Raw genomic sequence first — 21,532 nt, forward strand, 5'->3', positions numbered from 1 at the left:
AAGGGTACTCGCGCCAGAAGTTAGAATTCTGTGAAACCTTTGGTTTGATTCTCTGGGAATATCACTGTAGTCATATATACCCTTGGGAAGCTACTAAAGGAACCTTCCATCAGGACGTTATGGCCATCTCACCCAAAAATAGATTTTTCGCTTCGCTCAAAATCTGTTTTATGTTCCTGGTGTTATTTTAACTAAATGAAGATATTAGGCAATTACACACATAAGATTCAGTGATTGCACATGGGTTTTTCCTCCTTCTAGAGAGTATACAAGGGGTCTTGATGATTAAGGTAGTCGATTCCCCTGCCCCTAACCTAACAGCTTAGGGGCTTTAGTATACTTTCGCACCTCCCCGGTTACCTTTACATATGAGGTAATCTCTCCCCCCGCTCTGAGGTAGCCTAGGCTACATCCTAGCCCTCCTTTCCTGAATTGTGATTCTGGTAAGGTTACGCTAGGATTTTCTTTCCCTTCCCAGAGCCATAGTACATGAGCTTTGAGTTCGGGTCAGAACCTCAGAGTACCTGTCGTTTGCCCCCAGCTACCCAAATAGGTGAATGAACTCTCCTATTGGTCCCCGCTGGATGGAAAAGGGGGGGGGGGGAGGCTCTGCCCCCCCCCCCCCGCCCTAGACCACACCTGGAAGGGTTGCGAGACCCTTCCTCCCTGTGGCCTAGCGACTTGTCCTGCGCTTGCCTACTCTGGGTGAGGAGATATTCATTCCCTAACCTAGGTTCAGCAGGCTTAGGGATTTTGTTTCTTTATAGTTTGGGACGGCCTGTCAATACTGTTCCCTTACTGTACTAACCCACCCTAGGCTGGAGAATGAACTCTCCCTATACCTGGGGTGGTGCTGGTACTGAAACAGAATCCCCTATTAAGGTGATGGGGAAGGCTCACACCAACCCCTACACCCCTACACAGGACCCTTTCCCCCACCCCCCTCTGTCCTTTGGTGATGGCCTAGCCATCACACCCCTGTCCACCCTCCTACAACTCACCGAGTAGCGATGGGTTGTGGGGTCGGCCCGGTCTTTTCGCCGCTGGGCCAAGCCGTTCAGCTTCCCTTGCATGATACTGCTATGGGGTAGCATAGCGGCAGGTCTATTTGCCGGCGGGAGACCTCCCTGCTGTCTTAGAGCGTTCTTCGGTCCTCCCTTTGATCGCCACCCGCAGCCCTTTCCCACCGACGGCTGAGCTGAGGCTGGATGGAAGCCTGATCATAATATGTTCTTACTTCCATTTGAACCGTCCTTCTCAAGGAAAGCGAGGTTAGGGTAGTGAGCTGCCGTCCTTCCCTCCACTTTCCTCCACTGCTTTCTCTCTCTCCCCAATCTAGTGCCAGTCCACTGACGGTCGACCCAGACGTTACGGACGCACTTCAAGACATCCATCTTGACGACGATAGGATGTCGGAGGTGTCGGACACCATCTAAAGGACCCTTATGGCCGAGGTTCAAGAAGAGGAACCTATGACGGCTCCTGACTTGGAAGAAGAGGGCACCGCTGCGCTCTCCGTAGCCTCCATAGTCATCTCGGAACCAGTCCCCTCTACATCGTCCACTCCTATGCCCACAAGAATGGACGATCCCATGGACAACTTTCAGGCCATGATGGCGATCCTCGAGGAGAGGTTCCGCAAGAGGGATGAGGATTTCAAGAAAGAAATCCTTCGCTTGACGAAGCAACGCGAGCCTCAGAGGAGTCTGAACGTCAAGGACCTTCCTACCTGCTCCGTGACCAACCCGTGGAGGCATGCTGAGTACATGCCCATCACAAGCGGTAAAATCGTAATCAATGACAAGCTAGGCGCCGTCCCCCTTGAAAAGGTGGAATTCTGGCCTAGCTTTGAGGCGTACCCAGACTGCTTTATATCGCCTCAAATCAGAACCTATTTCTAAGGAAGAAACTGAGCCGAAGGAGGTCATCGTGTTTGACCATGCAAAGGCTCAATCCCTGCTAGCCGGCTGCTTGAAGGGCAAGGACTACACCAACTCTAAGGTGCCAGCCCTTAGCAAGAAACACCCGTCCTTTCTTGCTCCAAGCACCATGGTCTTCCCCTTCGCGGAGAAGTCTCTCCTGGCAGTGCTTAAGGCGATGGAGGAAGGGAAACCCTGCCCTACATTGGAAGAATGTAGGCCCCTCTCCCTCGCCTTACCCCCCGACGACAAGAACTGGAAGGACATCCAGTTAACTTTCTCTGTGGGAAAGTTGGAGGCCGACATCGCTGGACATCAGTTCAGTGAGAACCTCCCCAAGCTCTCTGAGTATCTCCTTCGTCGGGAGCAGGATACGAAAGAGAGGCTGGCTGCCTCGCTTTCCCTCCAAGTGATAATGGAGACAATGGCTGGGGAACACAGGACCCCAAGTGTCTTCATGGTCTTAGCCAAGACCCACCTAGCAACCCTGACGAAGGACTTCTATAGCTTCGTCAGAGCACGGAGGGCCTGCAGAGAGTTCGTGTTTGCGTCAGCCACAGTCAAACACGAATCAAGGAAGCAGATTTCCTCTAACATTTGGGGAAAAGATCTCTTCCCCAACGACTTGGTTAAGGAGATCGTTGACAAGGCCGCCACGGAGAACAGGAACCTTCTCCAAAATTGGGGCATGTCATCGAAGCGGATATCTTCTCCGGATGAGGGCCCCCAACCGAAGAAGAAGTCCAAGAGACCAAGGTCACAGCCTCGCCAGGCTAAACATCAGCTTCCTGCGGCTGCTGCTCCCCAGTTGGTGGCACAGCCCCAACAAACCTTCCAACTGGTACCCCAGCCGGTGGTGACTCAGTCACCAGCCTTCACGCCCGCCTACGAGAGGCAATCGACTACCTTTCGTCCCAAAGGTAGAGGCACCGGTAGAGACTCCTCTAGACGTCCCTCCAGAGGGAGAGGAGGCAGGGAAGTAAGCAGTTGAGGAGGTAAGCCCTCCGGAACCAGAAGCAATGAGATGCTTCCGGTGGGAGGAAGACTCCGCCTTTTCCAGGATCGTTGGACCCATGATCCCTGAGCTCACAGCATCATCAAGAACGGACTAGGCTGGAGCTGGAAAACAACACCACCAGTTTTCCACCTATTCTTCCGACATTCCACCCCCGTTCTGGAAGAATACGTCCAAGAACTCTTGAACAAAAAGGTGATCAAGAGGGCAAAGTCCATCAGGTTCCAAGGAAGACTATTCTGTGTTCCCAAGAAGGACTCCGACAAACTCAGAGTCATTCTGGACTTGTCCCCTCTCAACAAGTTCATCGTGAACAACAAGTTCAAGATACTGACCCTTCAGCACATACGAGCCCTACTGCCTCGAAAGGCATACACAGTCTCGATAGACATGGCGGACGCCTACTGGCACATTCCAATGAATCGCCAGACCTCCTCCTACCTAGGATTCAGGCTTCAAAGAGAAGACAGTACGTCTTCAGAGCCATGCCCTTCGGGCTAAACATAGCCCCAAAGATCTTCACAAAGCTTGCAGAGACAATCGTTCAACAACTACGCCTACAAGGCGTCCAGGTGATGGCTTAACTGGACGATTGGCTGGTGTGGGCAGCATCAGAAGAGGAATGCCTGCAAGCTTCCGAGAAGGTGATCCAATTCTTGGAACATCTGGGTTTCAAGATAAACACCAAAAGTCTCGTCTTTCTCCCGCTCTAAAGTTCCAATGGCTAGGCATCCATTGGGACCTCCAGTCACACCATCTTTCCATTCCGCTAAAGAAGAGAAAGAAAATAGTGAGGTCTGTCAAGAGACTTCTCAAATCCAAACGGATTTCAAGACGACAACAGGAACCGGTGCTCGGCTCCCTCCAGTTCGCTTCGGTGACAGACCCAGTGCTAAGAGCACAGCTAAAAGATGCATCGGGAGTCTGGAGAAGATACGCATCAAACGCTCGAAGAGATCCCAAGAGACTTCTGCCGACTCGGCTACGATCACTCCTCAAGCCATGGTCGGAGGCCAGGAAACTCAAGAGGTCGGTACCTCTGCAGCTACCTCCACCCTCGGTCGTCATCCATACGGACGCATCACTAGAAGGATGAGGGGTTCACATCAACATCTTGGAGGCCATGGCAGTCTTTCTCACCTTGAAGAGGCTGTCCCCACGTCCCTCAGTCCACATCCGACTGACCTTGGACAGCGACGTAGTGGTCAGATGTCTCAATCATCAAGGCTGAAGATCGCCCCAACTCAACCAATTGTTGTTGCCCATCTTCCGTCTGGCGGAGAAGAAAAGATGGCACCTCTCAGCAGTTCACCTTCAAGGATTCCGCAACGTGACAGTGGATGCTCTATCCAGGACAGCCCTGATAGAGTCAGAATGCTCCCTAGACGCCGACTCATTCTCCTTCATCTCCCTGCTCCCTAGACGCCGACTCATTCTCCTTCATCTCCCAACAAGTCCCGGAACTGCAGATCGACCTCTTCGCATCGAGCGACAACAAGAAACTTCCTCGCTACATGGCCCCATACGAGGACCCCCGAGCGGAAGCAGTGGACGCCATGTCCCTGGATTGGAACAGATGAACCAAGATTTACCTGTTCCCTCCACCCAACCTTCAGCTAAAAGTCCTAACCAAGCTGAGATCCTTCCAAGGAATAGCAGCCCTAGTGGCTCCCAAGTGGCCCCGGAGCAACTGGTTCCCACTGATCCTGGAGTTACAACCCAAGCTAATTCCCCTGCCGGACCCAGTTGTATCCTAACAAGTTCAGAAGTCGACTGTCTTCGCTTCATCACAGGAAACCTGAGACCTTCACCTCATGATTTTCTCTCCCTAACCGTCAAGAAGAAGTTTGGGATCTCGAAGAAAAGCATAGACTTCTTAGAGGAATATAAAACAAAATCTACTAGAAGGCAATATGAGTCATCTTGGAAGAAATGGATGACCTTAGTCAAGGCGATAAATCCTAAGGAAATATCAATGGATTTCGGTTTGTCCTTCTTCATTCACTTTCATGGACAAGGCTTAGCGGCCAACACGATTTCCACATGTAAATCGGCCCTGACAAGACCCTTAATATACGCTTTCCAAATAGACTTGTCCAGTGAAATCTTCTACAAGCTGCCAAAGGCATGTGCTAGACTCAGGCCTGCAGCCCCTCCGAGACCTATCTCCTGGTCTCTCAACAAGGTGCTACATTTTGCCTCAGGCTTGGGCAATGAAACTTGCCCTCTGAAAGATTTGACTCAGAAAGTGATTTTCTTGTTTGCTCTAGCCTCGGGGGCTAGAGTCAGTGAAATTGTGGCATTATCAAGGGAAGCAGGCCAGATCCAATTTGCAGAAACAGGTGAACTCACCCTCTTTCCTGACCCAATGTTTCTCGCCAAGAATGAGCTACCCACTAAGAGGTGGAGTCCCTGGAGAATCTGCCCTCTGAAGGAAGATATCTCTCTGTGTTCAGTGGAGAGTGTAAAGGTCTATCTTCGAAGAACAGCTCTTTAAAGGAGAAACATCGGGTTCCGACTTGTCACTTAAACAACTAAGGGCGAAGATCACCTACTTCATTCGCAGAGCGGATCCTGACAGTACACCCGCAGGTCATGATCCTAGGAAAGTCACCTCTTCCTTGAATTTCTTCCAGTCGATGGACTTCAAGAGTCTTTGCTCGTTCACAGGATGGAAGTCATCGAGGGTGTTCTTTAAACACTATGCGAATCAGGTGCAAGAAGTTAAACACTTTGTGGTAGCTGCAGGTAGTGTGCTAATGCCTGCTGCTTAGTGCTACGAAGAACAGTGAGTTATTTGGGACTCTAACTCTAAGGGTGACTGTGTTGACACTAGTGTGCAACATAGTGAAATTCGTGCCACCATGGTGACACTACGGACTGTTTAATACTAAGGTGAAGTCACTTAGACTAAACACTTGTGCCACGTGTTTTCAAACATGAAGTGTATCTAAGACATTTTCAGAAAGACATTACAATTCCTACGGAATTTACATGTGTGATGGCAAGTTTTTCCTTTTCAGATACCACAAGCATTTCTGCTAATGTTCCAAGTCTATGTAACCTATTTACATTCTAATTACAAATTTACATTAATCTTTATGTAAGCTAATTCTCATTTATTGCTAATAAATGAATTTACTGTTTTCGTGCGTCTTATTTCGCCCTAACATTGTAATAAAAATCTGTTTGAGAGTTTTACTATACCTCTATTCTGTAGAAGATGATTGAACAATAGATTTCTATCGTTCTTACGCTTAAACAAACTCATCTAACCTAAGGTAATTTGTTCCAACACGTTATACTTACCTTACCTATTACCTTGCTTTGGGACTGGCAGGTACTTCTTGATGCTGGGTGAGTTCCATTTATCATGCAACTTCGAGACCTTCCATAAGTCAATAGGACTCATCCCTGCTGGGGGGCAGGAAGCAGTAACAAAGTACATGCTCAACTGAAGTGACATATACCGGTAATGTCACAGGTCTCTTGGATCATTAGACCAAAGGAATATTGTCTAGAAGTCGAAGGCACTACTGAGGGGAAAAATCCACGATACATTAATGCTCTGGTACACTTCCATCAGGACGACATGGCCTGAGCCCAAATAACGGATTTTGAGCGAAGCGAAAAAACTATTTTTGGGTGAGATAGCCAAGTCGTCCTGATGGACCCACCCTTTGTTCTCTATAAAGCCTTAGCAGGCCCCTCCCGTCGCATATGACGTCATCCGAGTACCCATAACAGTAACGGAGGAGGAGAACTTTGTAACGGCTCCTCCCATATCTTGCCACTAATTCCCCCATCGAAGCGTAAACGCTATGTGGGGTGCATATAGCTATGTGGCGTGTCAAGAATACGTTCCCAGTTATTATGCGATATCCTAAAGGACAACCTTAAGGGTACTCACGCCAGAAGTTAAAATTCTGGAAACCTTTAGTTTAATTCTCTGGGAATATCCACTAGTTATATATACCCTTAGGAAGCTACTAAAGGAACCTTCCATCAGGACGACATGGCTATCTCACCCAAAAATAGATTTTTCGCTTCGCTCAAAATCTGGTATAAATTTATAAATATATATATATATATATATATATATATATATATATATATATATATATATACCGATCTAGTTCATTTCTGTAATATGGCAATGGTGTGAGCTGTCTTGTGGAGGCCTGGGGATTCGGCTGTTGCTGCCTCCAATTTGGATTTTCGTCAAGGGCGTGTCTCCTTCTACTGGAAGTAGAAGGAAGTACCCCTCTGATGGTCCAGCACTTTGCTGCAGTAGAGGGGCTTGAGTGTCTCAATGATGGGCTGGGCAATGGCGGTGGGGTAGTTTATCCACCCTGGCAGGCTCAACCATACCGCTAAGGCCAGTTCTGAGAGACCAGACCAAGACTGGACCCCCCTATAGGCCTCTCCTTTATTTAAGATAGGCAAAGGCTAGGAGAAGGAAAACTCCAAAATCAAACCAAACAAGACCACAACGGCGGAGCTTTCCAGCGCCGGCGGAAGAGGGCAATGCCTGTCGGGCAGGCAACAAGGCGGGCCTTGACATAACAAGAACCCGGCAGCCCGATGCAACCAACATCGGAGAAGCCGCCTGTCTCATATGTCTTGAGCCGCGGTGAAAACGGTGTGGGCCAAGTGTGTGTGCGTGGCCGTTGCAAAGCCACGACCACCCAAAACAATATACCCAGCTACTGGCATTCTGTCGTTTGTATAAGCACCCACCCCATAGCTAGGAGGCTGATGGCTAACGACAGAACCCAATACTCGGACACGAGTGGGCGCCGCCGACGACGATATATATATATATATATATATATATATATATATATATATATATATATATATATATATGTATTATACACATACATACATACACACACACACACACATATTTATTTATATATATATATATATATATATATATATATATATATATATATATATATATATATACAATATATGTGTGTGAGTATATATATATATATATATATATATATATATATATATATACAGTATATATATATATATATATATATATATATATATATATATATATATATATATGGGTGTGTGTGTGTGTGTTATATATACATATGTATGTATATATATTTATATATATGTATATATATATATATATATATACATATATATTTATATATATATATATATATATATATATATATATATATATATATATATTATATCTATGCATATATATTTATATATATATATATATATATATATATCTACGCATATATATTTATATATATATAAATATATATATATATATACTGTATATATATCTATATATATATATATATATATATATATATATTTATATATACATACATTATTTATATATATATATATATATATATATATATATATTATATATATATATATATATACACATATATATATATACATATATATATATATATATATATATATATACATATATATATATATATATATATATATATATATATACTGTATATGCAAATGTATTTTGGTTCCCGTGTAGTCTCTTGCCTTCTTCATTAAAGTGTATTTCATCTTTTCTGTATGATTTTCTCTTTATCATAGAAAGTATCCCAAGATCTATAAATTTCACTTTCTTTTTCTGGTATGTAGAAAAAAGAGAGAGAGAGAGAGAGAGAGAGAGAGAGAGAGAGAGAGAGAGAGAGAGAGAGAGAGAGAGAGAGAGAGAGAGAGAGAGGGAGAGAGAGAGGAGACTTTAGTTAAATGGGTTATCTTTTTCCTGGTGGTAGTTATCTTACTGTATCAGACACAACTCGCCTCTGCTCTCAATTGGCAATTGATGTAGGATTAGTGCCTGAACATCCTGTATTTGAGGAGAGAATGGGAGGGCATAGATAGCAAAATTTCTTCATTTTGTTTTTAATGAATGAGGTCATGAAGATAGTGCTTCTTTAGTTAATAGCTTATGAGTTGAAGATAAGATTTATGGAAATAGCATAAATTCAGAAAATACAAAATGTATTACCAGATATTTTAAGTTTTCAAAGAAACAGTCTGTTCAATTAAAAAAATACTATATGCATTACCAAATATTTTAAGTTTTTAAAGAAACTCACAGTCTGTTCATTTATGGCTAACGCAGCAACAGGTGCTTCATGTGAAATGAGTTGTCGCACATAAACCAGTCGTGCCAAATCCCATATAATTGCTGTTCGGTCTCGAGATCCAGACACTAGTAATCCATATGCACTGCTGGCAGCCAAACATGTAATGGCATCATTATGACCATAAAGACACTTCTTCTGGACCCACTGACGTTTGATGATTTCATAAACTTTAACCACCTGAAAATAAATTTAGTCAGTAAATAAAATGTTGTTTTGAAAACATTCTTACACAGCATTAATTAAATCTTAGTCATTAAATCAGTTACAGTAAAATTACCTAAAATGCCATAAATGAAGATTAAGAACAGATAATAAAACTATGCCCAAGAAGGCTTAAAAGATCATGATATATCCAATTGCATAGCTACAAATTTTCGACATTCAAAATTGTAAAACTTATAGGTTTTAAGAATCTCTGTCAAGTTACCAATACTAAGGCAATCAAAATTTAGAATTTTGAAAATAATGTAGGTTTTTAGAAGTACAATAATTATTTCCATGAACCTCCAGAAGCTTAGTTTAATCGACTTTTATCTGTAAAATGATTGAATTTTTAAATTTTTCTGATTTTATTCCCTTCAATAGAAACATGCACATAGTTAAGCTATAAGCAATCTAGTGGTAAATGGTAGTTAAAGCACTATTATGTCCTAGTACTGTCATTCCGAACATAGAGGCATCCAGCAAACTGTGGTCTAGAAGAAAAAATCTCAGCATCTGATACATGGCATTAGAACAATCTCATTCAAGATTAGCTCGGGAAATGCACTAAGAGATGGATCTTTAAATATCCATCTCGAGTCTGAAAATATACTTATGCCGAAAAATATTCGACTCGAACCAAAAGAGTATCCATCACAGGATTTACAAAAGCTACCTACTAAATCCCCCTTCCACTACCGAGCCTTCATTACTCTGAATGGAAGGAAGAGCTCCCACTGGACCTTTCCTTCGAAGCTGGCCACAGCCAAATCCCCAGGCATGGAAGGAAGAGACTCCATTGGAGCCTTCTTTGAAAGCAATTAAATCAAGCATCCAGCCACAGCAGAGTCAACAGGAGCAGAAGGAACAGTCCACCCTGGAGCCTTACGTGGAAGCTGATGACCTGAAGGCCAAAAACAGCCGAATCCAAAGTACCGGAAAGAAGAGCCTTCACTGGAGCCTACCATTGAAGCTGGTAACCCAAAGGCCAAGCCATAGCCAAATCCCCAGACTGGAGCAGAAAGGAAACAGAGGGCAAGTCAACTCTACCTGGACACCTTGAGTGGGCAGATCATAAAGTGAGCGGATGGATGGCTCTACTATTCTAGCTACAAGTCAGATGTCTGCAGGAGATGCAAGCATACCAAATCCAGGTGGACTGGTAATTTGCTTACTGGAAACCTGAATTGAATTAAACCTAGTCAGCAAAGTATTCATCAAGATGTCCCAAGAAGGATAACTCTTTGTAATACCCAAAGCCTCGTCTGATCAACTCTACAGTAAAGCTTCTTTCTCTGACATATCTATGTCCTCCTCAGATATGAATTCTAGAACATGGATAGGGGCCTGGTCCACCAAGACTCCATTTCAAAATGCTGAAATTGGTACATCAAGGCTAATAAGATCTCCGAGATCCCTGCTGGGTAAATACTCAACAGACCCTGGGATCTTAGAAAATCCTTTCACCCACATTGAAAGGAGGAAAATAGCCTTGCTCTTGGGTCTTTTGCCTCAGGATCCAAATTCCTTACAAAATGGATTCACTCCAAACAAATGAACATTCTTCAAGGTCTCAACCCCTCCCCAAATCAGCAAATCAATCAATCACAATGAACCTGGCTATACTCATGACCCCATTTCAAGTTAGCCGGGTATAGCATCCAATCCGAATGCATCTTGGTTTAATGTTATTCATCTGTAATAGAAATATTTTAAATGAAAAAAAAAATTAAAAACCTAACTTTGGAAACGGGTAGTAGATCGCCCGTCCACCCTCCTATAATGAGCACCAAACTAAAAGAGAGATATTACCACAAACACAGGGCCCAACCTATATAAGGTAAGATAGGCTACTGTCCATCTTAGCCTTAACATTATATTGACCTCATGGAGTTGACCAAGCCAAAGGTTATGGGAAAAAACACCTGAAGATAGTTAAGAGATTTAATTAACCACATATGATTCCATCATACTTCTCTTCTCACCCTCCAATACTCATAGATGAAGATGGGAGAAGAACTACCGGTAAGAAGGGGTGGCTGACAGGCCAGCCCTCTCATATCATAGACATATACTAAAATCTTCACAATATTTAGTATTCTAGTACATTCATGTATGTGAAAATACTACATGAATAATAGGTTATCAATTTAATAATCATCTATAAAACAGAAACAGCTGTAATACAGCTGAAAGACTAGATGAATCCCATCTCTAGCCTAACATCACCAAGGTTAGAACTAACAAGCAACAATAAAAGAACACTCACTTCTGGGATCAATTAACATCACAGCCATAAACTAAATGCAGTTCCTAGTAAGTGTAATAATATTCACAATTGCAAACCACTAGACAACATCCCATGAGGTTATGATAGCCTAACTGTAGTTACAGATGCCAAAAGATAAACTTCCTTCGTACTTCATAACTAAGAGTAATAAATGGAACTTGTCTCATTAATGAAATTAATAGTTACAGGAATGGTGCCAGCAATTAAAACAACCCCAGCCTTCAACAGTGCAACTACAGTTATGAAATAAGGGACAAAATGGATAAGCCAATTAGGGCATAAACTGAATCTAAGTTATGAATTAATTAGGCAAAAGTATCAAACAAAATGCTTAGAAAGGTAAATAACACAGATCCAACCCTAATTAGAAAGATATGCATGAAAGCTAACATAACCTGTACCAACCGTATGTCACACGATCGTACATAGTAACGACGTTTCATTTTGTGTATATACTATGCTTGTATCTTCGCTCTCCTGTCGCACTAAAAAGAACCTGAAATAACGTGTTTTTCTCACCATTAACTGTTAACTGATGCGTATCGGTTTGAACAGGAAATTTCTTGTTGCATTGAGTTTTTGGATATAAATGAGTGTGTTCTGTAATAAAGTTACTCAGTTGTTTTCATCCTGTCTTTGAGTCACAACCTTCTCTCGGCTCGTCACATTGGTGACCCCGAAAGTCGACTCGCTCCTTCCGTCTTCCACCCCCCTCGCCCCTCCGTCGTTGGTACTATGGCGGACTCTATGGAAGTTGGCGACATACTTGTGTTCTCCTCCTCAAAAGAGGAAGACCTCCGTCATCTGCGCATTGTGCTCTACCGCTTGCAAGTGTACCTTTGGCGCCAACGAAGTGTCGTTCTTAGGGCACCGCATCACTCCTGAAGGAGTCCATCCCCTCCCTGAGAAAGTAGCAGCCATTCAGGACGTCCCCACGCCCTCGACCGTCAAAGTCCAGCAGGAATTCTTCGGCATGATCAACTATTATCACCGTTTTCTGCAAGCCATTGCCGCCACTATTGCTCGCCTCTACGCCTCCCTCAAGGGAAGTGGGGTCCCCTTCAAGAAGCGGCCTTCTGCAATGCAAAGAAGGCCCTATCAACCGCTGCGGCTCTAAATTTTCCTATCCCACATGCCCCTCTCCTTCTCTCCACCGATGCCAGCGACGTCGCTATTAGTGCAGTACTCAAGCAGGTGGTCAATGGCTCGCCTCGCCCATTGGTCTTCTTCGGTAGAAAACTGTCCAAGACAGAATCGGGTTATTCTACCTTCGATCGTGAACTCATCACAAACCAATTGAGCCAGTGATCAACCAAACAATCAAATAACAAACGCACAATTATCGAACTGCTGGTGCTTTAACCTAAAGTATGCTTTGTATGAATCAATTAAGTACTGTAGCTAAAAGAAGAAAAAACCTGAAATCAGGCACTTAACTCAATGCTGTTCATCATAATCCTAAAATATGAACTCAGACATGTTAGTGTACTGTATCTGACGAGTAGTGAATGGTGGTCGGGTGTTTGTTGTGGCGTCGGTATGCTAGTGACCAACTGAGAGGATGGAGGACTGAGGAGCTGAGGCGAGTTCTAATGAACCTGAACTCTTGGGTCTCCCTTATTCACACTGAGTCCATGCTTTGCATGTTCATGCACCCTGTTTTTTTCAACTATGGTTGTAGCTTAGCTGGTAATAATAATAATAATAATAATAATAATAATAATAATAATAATAATAATAATAATAATAATAATAATAATAATAATAATAGCCTTACACAGGAAAGCCCTTGTAGAGATCACACAAAACTTAAATCCAAAATTCACAGAGAAAATATGAGGAGCAAATATCAAGAAAGAAAATCCAGGGTTGCTGGAGGGATAATTCTGATACACTAGTACGGCTCAGTGTGAAATGAAAGGAACATTGGGCTATAAGCAATCCCAATAAAGTTCTGGTCAATCTTTGGGGTGCATAAATTATTTTTCCTATTCTGTATCTTCTTTCACAATAAAAATACATGTTCCATTCACAACAATAAAAGATCTGAGTATTGTACAGTAAAGTGCTATTAAAAACATGTAGAGTGCAGTAAAGTGCTATTAAAGGCATGTAGAGTACAGTGCATTATACTACCTATTTTGGCAATACAACCTTAATACTCATCCCATATTCAATTATATACCCAATCTATTTTTGAAAGGAAGTGGAGAATAGACATATAACTTTAGCCAAAGCTATCAACTTGGACCATAAAAAATTAAACTTACAGATGATGTTCCAGCAGTGATGATTGTTTTGTAGTTTGGACAAACTGCTGCCAAGATCTCGCCATTCTGTGGTGTCTCACAAACAAGGACTGCACGTTCACTTTCATAACCTCCAATACGAAGGCTGCAAATGAAAACAAACAAGGGTACATTAAAGTGTACTGCTGAAAGGTAAAGATACATCCAATTCTGTAAATATACTCAGCTTCATAAGCATGTTATTGAAACATAAATATGTCCAAATTGTAATTAGAGTACACACAGGACTGTGGAAAATGTTTCAACAAAAGCATTATTTTTAAAACATTCAGCAGAAGCTAAATACCTCACTTTTCTGAAATACTTTGAAGAACCCGAAAAATACCTTATGATGTAACCAAACTAGAAACAGAAGTGTTAGACTTACAAACTAACTCTGAAGCATACTACAAGCTAATGCTGATGTCTCAATTATCAATGTCATGAAAACAGTATACTGTATCTCTCATAGATTTTGGTCTTGCATAAAAGTCATTTAGCAAACCAGTAGCTATAATAACTAAGAGTATTTTATACTTTACTGTATATTTCTTATTAAAATGTTATGATTCTAATACCTTTTACTACAGTTTTGTAAATATGCTCCAGGAATCAAGGCTAAACAAGGTAAAACCTTGAGACTAAATGCGAAGTTTCAAATCATTTAAATGTGCTGTCTAGATCAAAGTTAAGGATAAGGAGAATTTTACTAATAATCTTTTTTATTTCTACACTCACCTGATGATCATATTGCTTCTTCTCCAGAAGCTAGGTTTTTTGACATTTAACACAAAAATTGAAAAAAAATTACTGTTTTCTCTCCTTCCAACAGACAATGAAGTCAAAAGTATTCCCTATTTCTTGACATCACAAATCAGTGGGGAGGATTATGTGTATGTAAATGAATATCAAATGAGTCTGAATATCAGGTGAGAACAGAAATAAGAAATTTTATTCAAATTTCATTTATTTCTATGAACCTCCCCTGAGGTTCACATTGCTGATTCCCACACTCCGAAGGAGGAGGAATGCCAATGACTGAAAGAGATAGGTTAAAAATTAAATTAGAAGGTATAAAATAACTAAAACTTTAAGACTCAACTGGTCTACATTAATGAAAATAAGTCATCTCAAAATACAGCGTGAAATATAGGTCTCCAGATTTTTTTTTTTTTTAAATATATGTGAACTATTTAAGAAATGAAAACTATACACTAATTGATAAATTAATTTAACTAAAAATCTTGAAGACGACATTAGCAGCAGCTATTATAGGATCTCTTGCCCAGCAATCCAATACGAAAACCATAATTTTTTCAAGATAATTCTCAGTGAACACCAACACGGTATACTATAGAACTACCGATAAATTCTTTCCAAAGAATCATTTCTGCAAACATTAAGAGTCAAATCCCAGTCTGATGATTGATGAAGTGGTTTGGAAGGTCTCCTTGCAGGGCTTGTAGTATGTGAACTACATTCCAAGGAGGAGGTCTGAGTTCTGATTGAGGGAAAGTGTGCTTGAAACTTCATATGAGGAGAGGGTTCTGTTGAGGAAGAAATGTTCCCTCCGCTCTCATTCTATCTAAAGGCTAGGCTCAAGGACGAGCGGTAGCCTTTCACTGCTGAGACCGAGTCAAGTTTTTACTCACTGAAGTACAAGAAAAATTCTGCTATCATTGGGATAATGGCACTGAGAGGAGAAATATCCCTTCCATGACACCAACCACAAAGATGGCCGACGTTGCCTGACAGAGGGTGGAAGATGACTCCTGGAGGTATCCTTATATATTCATAGCAACTGGTTGAGAAAAACCTCTCGCTGTGGGGAGTTGCTGGATAACCTCCGGGTGTGAAACTGTAGCGAAGCTACTGCTCTGTAGAATATCTTTACGTCTCATTGTCTGAGTAGATCAGGAAGTGGAGAGAGCTCCCTGGGTGCCTCTGTGAGCAGATGAAGAAGATTCAGAAAACACACTGCATGCTCCAACATCAAAGCTATTAGGATCATTGTGGATCATTGAGAGATCTTGCAATGCCCCTACCTTGTTCAGAAGCCTCCTTACTAGGCACAAGTTGGGAACGCGTAGATGTCCATGTTGTCCCACTGGTGTTGGAAGGCGTCCTTCCAGACTGCCTGAGGATCCAGTACACGAGAGCAGTACACCAGAAACTTCTGGTTGAGGGTCGTCATGAACAGGCCAATCATTGGTTTAACCCACAAAGTTGGCTATCTGATATTTCAAAGACCACTCGAAGCCAACTATCTGAGTCCTCCTACTCAGATTGTTCGCCAGAATTCCTTTTGCCCGTGATGAAACGGGATGATAGGGCTACCGAGTTGTCTTCTGTCCATCTTAATCTCTCAGCAGCTAGATGGCAGAGGGTTTTACAAAGTATCTCCTTACTTGTTTATGTAAGACACTACCGTGGTGGTGTCACTCATCAACACCATGGTGTCCTGAAAGAGTTGATGGAATTGCTTGAAGGCCAGAAAGCCTACCCTCATTTCCAGGAGGTTTAGTGGCAATATCGCTCGGACTCGGACCAGAGCCTGGAAGTCGTGTGGTGTAACAGGTGAGACGCCAACCCTCCTTTTCACATTTCTGTGAAGAGCATCAATTCTAGGGAAGGAGAGAGAAGGTTTACTCCCATGAGCAGGTTGGTGTCTGACACCCACCAACTCTTAGGTCTCTCTTTTGATCTAACCCTAAACCTGCCACTGGAGAGAACGAGTTTGTAGTTGGCTGTTGGGTACCAGTCACTCAAAGGAGAATAGGTGCCCCAGCAACCTCGGACACAGAAATGGGTGAGCTGCCAGTTTCTGTTACGTTATTCTTTCTTTGGATGGAAAGACTGCCTAGTTTGGTATCTATCTTCATCCCTAGATATAACTGATCTTGAGAAGGTTGCAGTGAAGACTTCTTGTGATTTACCATGATCCCTAAATCTCAGCAAAACTCGAGAAGTGTGTCTTGATGGAGAAGGGTCTCCCTCAAGTCTGCAAGAATCAGCCATTCTTCTGTGCCCAGGTAGACACTAGGACAAACACCTGTGAGAACACCTGAGGTGCTGTGGACAGGCTGAAGCACAGAGTTTAAAACTGGTATATCTCGTCATTTAAATTGTACTTTAGGTACTTCCTTGACGATGGATGAATGGGGATCTGGAAGTACGCTTCTTTGTGATTCAGTATTATCATGAAGTCTTTCGGTCTGATGGCCTGTCTGACCATCTCCACCTGAACAGGGTTTGTTGGACAAACTCGTTCAAGGCTGAGAGGTTTAAAATTGGTCTCTAGCTTCCAGATGCCTTTTCTACAAGAAAGAGTTGACTGTAAAAATCTGGGGACTCATCTAGGACCTCTTGGATAGCATCCATCTCCAACACAGTCTGGACTTCGGCTTAAAGAGCCTGTTCTTTGCGGATCCCTTTGCATAGGAACTTGACATCGCTGGAAGTAGGGCTAGAGGAGAGAGAGAGAGAGAGAGAGAGTGACCAGGCCATGGTATCCCACTCTGAGGACAGAGACCGAACAAGGTTCGGCCCCATGGAACATCCATCTCTGCCACCTGTTCTGTAGGCATCCCCCCACTGGTGGACTAGTTATCATTATTATTAATTGCTAAGCTACAACCCTAGTTGGAAAAGTAGGATGCTATAAGCCCAGGGGCCCCAACAGGGAAAATAGCCCAGTGAAGAAAGGAAGCATGGAAAAATAAAATATTCTAAGAACAGTAACAATATTAAAATAAATATCTCCTATACAAACTATAAAAACTTTAACAAAACAAGAGGAAGAGAAATTAGATAGAATAGTGTGCCCGAGTGTACCCTCAACCAAGAGAACTTTAACCCAAGACAGTGGAAGACCATGGTATAGAGGCTATGGCACTACCCAAGACTAGAGAACAATGGTTTGATTTTGGAGTGTCCTCCTAGAAGAGCTGCTTACCATAGCTTAAGAGTCTCTTCTACCCTTACCAAGAGGAAAGTAGCCACTGCATAATTACAGTGCAGTAGTTAACCCCTTGGGTAAAGAAGAATTGTTTGGTAATCTCAGTGTTGTCAGGTGTATGATAACAGAGGAGAATCTGTAAAGAATAGGCCAGACTATTCGGTGTATGTGTAAGCAAAGCAATAGAACCGTAACCAAAGAGAAGGATCCAATGTAGTACTGTCTGGCCAGTCAAAAGATGCCATAACTCTCTAGCGGCAGTATCTCAACGGGCGGCTGGTGCCCTGGCCAACCCACTACCTAGTAGGAGGAATGGCCCCCTAGCAGGATCGGCCATAATTTCTTCCCTTCAATCCTTTATCCTTGAAACCTCTTGCTCAAATAGGCTGCTTAGATCCCTGCTTCTTTAAAGCTTCCTGCTTTGTTGGTTGTGACCCTTTCCCATGTCCATGGCATTTCATCGGGGATGATCGCCACGGCGGTGGTGCCGAGGAGTAAGGTTGAGAAGTCATTGCCTGATGGAGGGAGTTCTTGCTTGCCTTCCTCCATCTCTTGGCAACTGCCTCGATGTCCTCCAGGTTGAGGATGGAGGGACTGTCTATCAAGGAGTTGCTAAGCTTCATAGCTTCACTCATTGGCACATACTTCTGGAATTTTGAGACTACAGCATCCCGTTGTGAGTGAGGATCTCTATCGTCCTGGCACCTGACAGAGAGAAAACAGATATTGCCTCAGGGGTGGTGGAAAATGCTTTGTTCTTGAATAGGTACCCCACTGACCGCAACCATAAAGTGGCATCTGCCTCAGAGAAAGCCACTGACAATGAAGCAAGCTTATCCAGAGACATATTCTGGGTAAAAACCAGTATAGCTGGATCTAGGGGAAGAGGTGACAGGTATTCATCAATGATCTCATAGTACTTCCTCTCAGAGGAAGCAAACGAGATGAGTTCAAAGGCCTGAGGGACTGTGAAACCCCACTTGGGTGTAAGCCCTCTTCTTAGCACCCTTGACCTCTCAAGACCAAGGCAAGGCTACCTTGGTCTTGGTGGGCCTGAGAGTGTTGTACAAAAGGTCCAGGACAGTGTCCTTTCCCTCAGCCATAACATGATCCGGTTCTCCCAAGAAGTTGATCTTCCAGATGCATGAGACCATCTGCAGAAAAATGTCCTGCTCCAAAGGGGTAAATCTTTGGGCTGGCAGACACAGGCAGCATTCCATCGGAGTGTTCTGACCTGTCGTCGAATAGATCTTCTGCCCCAGAGCTCACATCCAAAGGAACCTTGGGTGGGTCAAGGTTGTGAACTGTTCTCCAAACATTGACCTGAGACCTCGGACAGAGGCCATTGTGCTCCGGTCCTATGGGGGCGAACCTCGAGTCCGAAAGACCCTTCCTTAGATATGGTTGCTCAGACATCGAGTACAAGTTTTTGAAATTGTCTTTGTACCCTTCCACTCATGTGGGCGGATGTTCAAGTCTGCAAGGAGAAAAGGATTCTCCTTCCACATCAGGTCCTTGGATTTTACATTCTTGGAGCGCACTAGAGGAGGGGCTGGAAACTTCTCTGCTGGGGAGGAGGTTCCTATCCATACCAGTCTATCAGTGAGAGACAATAGTTGTCCGTCAAGCCTTTGCTGGTTCTAGGGTGAATGGAGTCTCCTTGGGGGGAGTAGGCACCTGGTGACCTCGTTTCCTCTTCTGATGTTTGATGGGGATGATCCCTAGCCCTTCCCACTCTGGGTTTAAGCCGGTGTTAGAAGCCTCCATACTGAAGTACTGCTGGTACCTAGACAAACACTGAGGGGAAAGAAGGTGAGGCACCGCTGGAGGAGGAATCTACTTAACAGCAGTACTAATGTACCTTGGGTTAACTGGAAGCCTTCCTCTCAGAGGACTTCAAAACCTGTAAAGTGATGGTCGGTGTACCCTGGAGAATTGTGGGACCGCTGACCAAACTGCCTGCACTAGGCTGACGAACCATGGTGCGTCCTTTGAAAAGGTGTAGGCATCCGAAAGGGGCGCCACGAGGTGTTTCCTAGGTCTAAGAGTACCTAGGAAAGGAAGAGCACGACCGGATGGACCGTTGTGCACCTCTCCATTGCTACATTTCCTTAGGGAAGCAAGAGCGATTAGCCTGTCAATCGCGGGCGACCATGTTCTCACCAGCTACCATAGTAGAGTAAAAAGATGGAGTGGGGAATGCTACTGGAGCAGCATTATCCTAAGAATGCGATCACTGTACCACTTGATGGAGAGGTGAGCGCTGGCGAAGTGAACATTGGCGAAGTAAATGTTACTGAGGCGAATGCTGGCGAGGCAAGCATTTTTTAGGCAAATGTCAACGAGGCGAGCGCTGGCACAGCAAGCCATGGTGAATACTGCACTTGCAAGTGTGCTACTGAGGTAGCGCTAACCTGTGGTACTCGCAATGTTAAAGCATGACACGGTCAAGGAGGGTTTTAACGAACTTAGTATAGTGAGCATGGCGCATAGCTGAGAGAACGTGCAGACCCTCGTCAGGCAGAAGAGCATGCCTGGACACCTCACTTGTTGGTTGGGTGCGCGATACCGTGCAAGACTAGGGTCTGTGTTTCTCTTGCTCGTCCTTCTTCCCACAGAGATCAGAGATCAGCTTTCAGCTATACGAGGAGATGTTCGCTCGCAAGGAGGCAAAGAATGCTGGGCTCTTGCTATATGCTAGGACAAAGGCATAACACCAGGTTCTCCCTCGTGAGAGATTGAAACCCTAGGCGCATATCCTGAGGTACCTGGCCTTACGTGTTGCTGTGTCCTATGGACACGAAGGCGAGGGGTGGGAGCTACGAGCAACCACCTAACCCCAGTGTCGTATAGCTCCGAGAAACTTTGCTCCAAAGAGCTAGAATAGGGCATCCAAGAATCGAACATGCTTGCGTAAGCCGGGTGGGGGGGGGCACTCTACCCTTTCCCGCAAACGGGATGGCTACTCGACACCTGGAGGAGGACTTCTGGGCAGCAAACTCTACTTCCCGTCAACATAGTGAGCAAGCTCATATTGAAGGTCAGCATCATACGCTGCCTGCAAAACATAGCCTTAGCTAGTTTCTAGGTTCATACTGGAGGGATCCCCCAACAGGTAACCACAAAAGGTACTCATCTGTATCTCCTCACGTTTGTTCGTCCCCTGAAGCAGACCGAACGTAGGATGGTCGAACCGTATCTGAAGTAGCTATGGACAGAGACAGGAGATTTGGTAAGTGACCTTCATAGCCTCCAAGGGGAAGACCGAAATCAACACCTGGGAAGGGAGCTATGCTCTCCTGCTGTATCCACAACTGAAGGACCTCAAGCAGCCGTTCCTTGTTCAGGGAACCCACAAGCCCCAAGGAAGGCCAGAGCTGATGCAGTCAGTGGAGAGAGACTTCCTGATGGACGAGGTCGGCGCTGCTTGTCTAGGGGAAGAAGCGGAGATATCAGAACCGTAAAACTGTCTGGGGGTCAAAGGGCCACCACTCTTACTCGACCTATCACCAGAAAAGACCGATCAAGCAGTCAGAGGGATAGGAACAAGCTGACGCAATTAGATGGTAAGGTTTCTTCACCCTCCAGGATGAACTTAAAGGAGAATAATTCCTCTTGGCCGCCTTCTGCGGCCTGCGGTATTGCTACTCCCTACACTCATTACAATGAGACACATGCAAACAGGAATGACCTC

General features: G+C 43.9%; 1 protein-coding gene across 4 annotated transcripts in view; it reads right to left on the minus strand.

Annotated features, from left to right (window-relative positions):
• bchs (WD repeat and FYVE domain containing 3 bchs) overlaps window positions 1-21,532 on the minus strand; it is a 748,678-nt gene that overhangs the window by 197,999 nt on the left and 529,147 nt on the right. For all 4 annotated transcript variants that reach the window (XM_068389148.1, XM_068389155.1, XM_068389143.1 and 1 more), the window contains 2 exons: window positions 13,863-13,986; window positions 9,051-9,278 (listed from right to left, as the gene is read on the minus strand). In XM_068389148.1, the coding sequence (XP_068245249.1) occupies window positions 9,051-9,278; window positions 13,863-13,986 (352 nt within the window). The remainder of the gene's footprint in view (window positions 1-9,050; window positions 9,279-13,862; window positions 13,987-21,532) is intronic.

This window comes from Palaemon carinicauda, chromosome 1 (genome assembly GCF_036898095.1).
Source record: "Palaemon carinicauda isolate YSFRI2023 chromosome 1, ASM3689809v2, whole genome shotgun sequence".
NCBI classification, from domain to species: domain Eukaryota; kingdom Metazoa; phylum Arthropoda; class Malacostraca; order Decapoda; family Palaemonidae; genus Palaemon; species Palaemon carinicauda.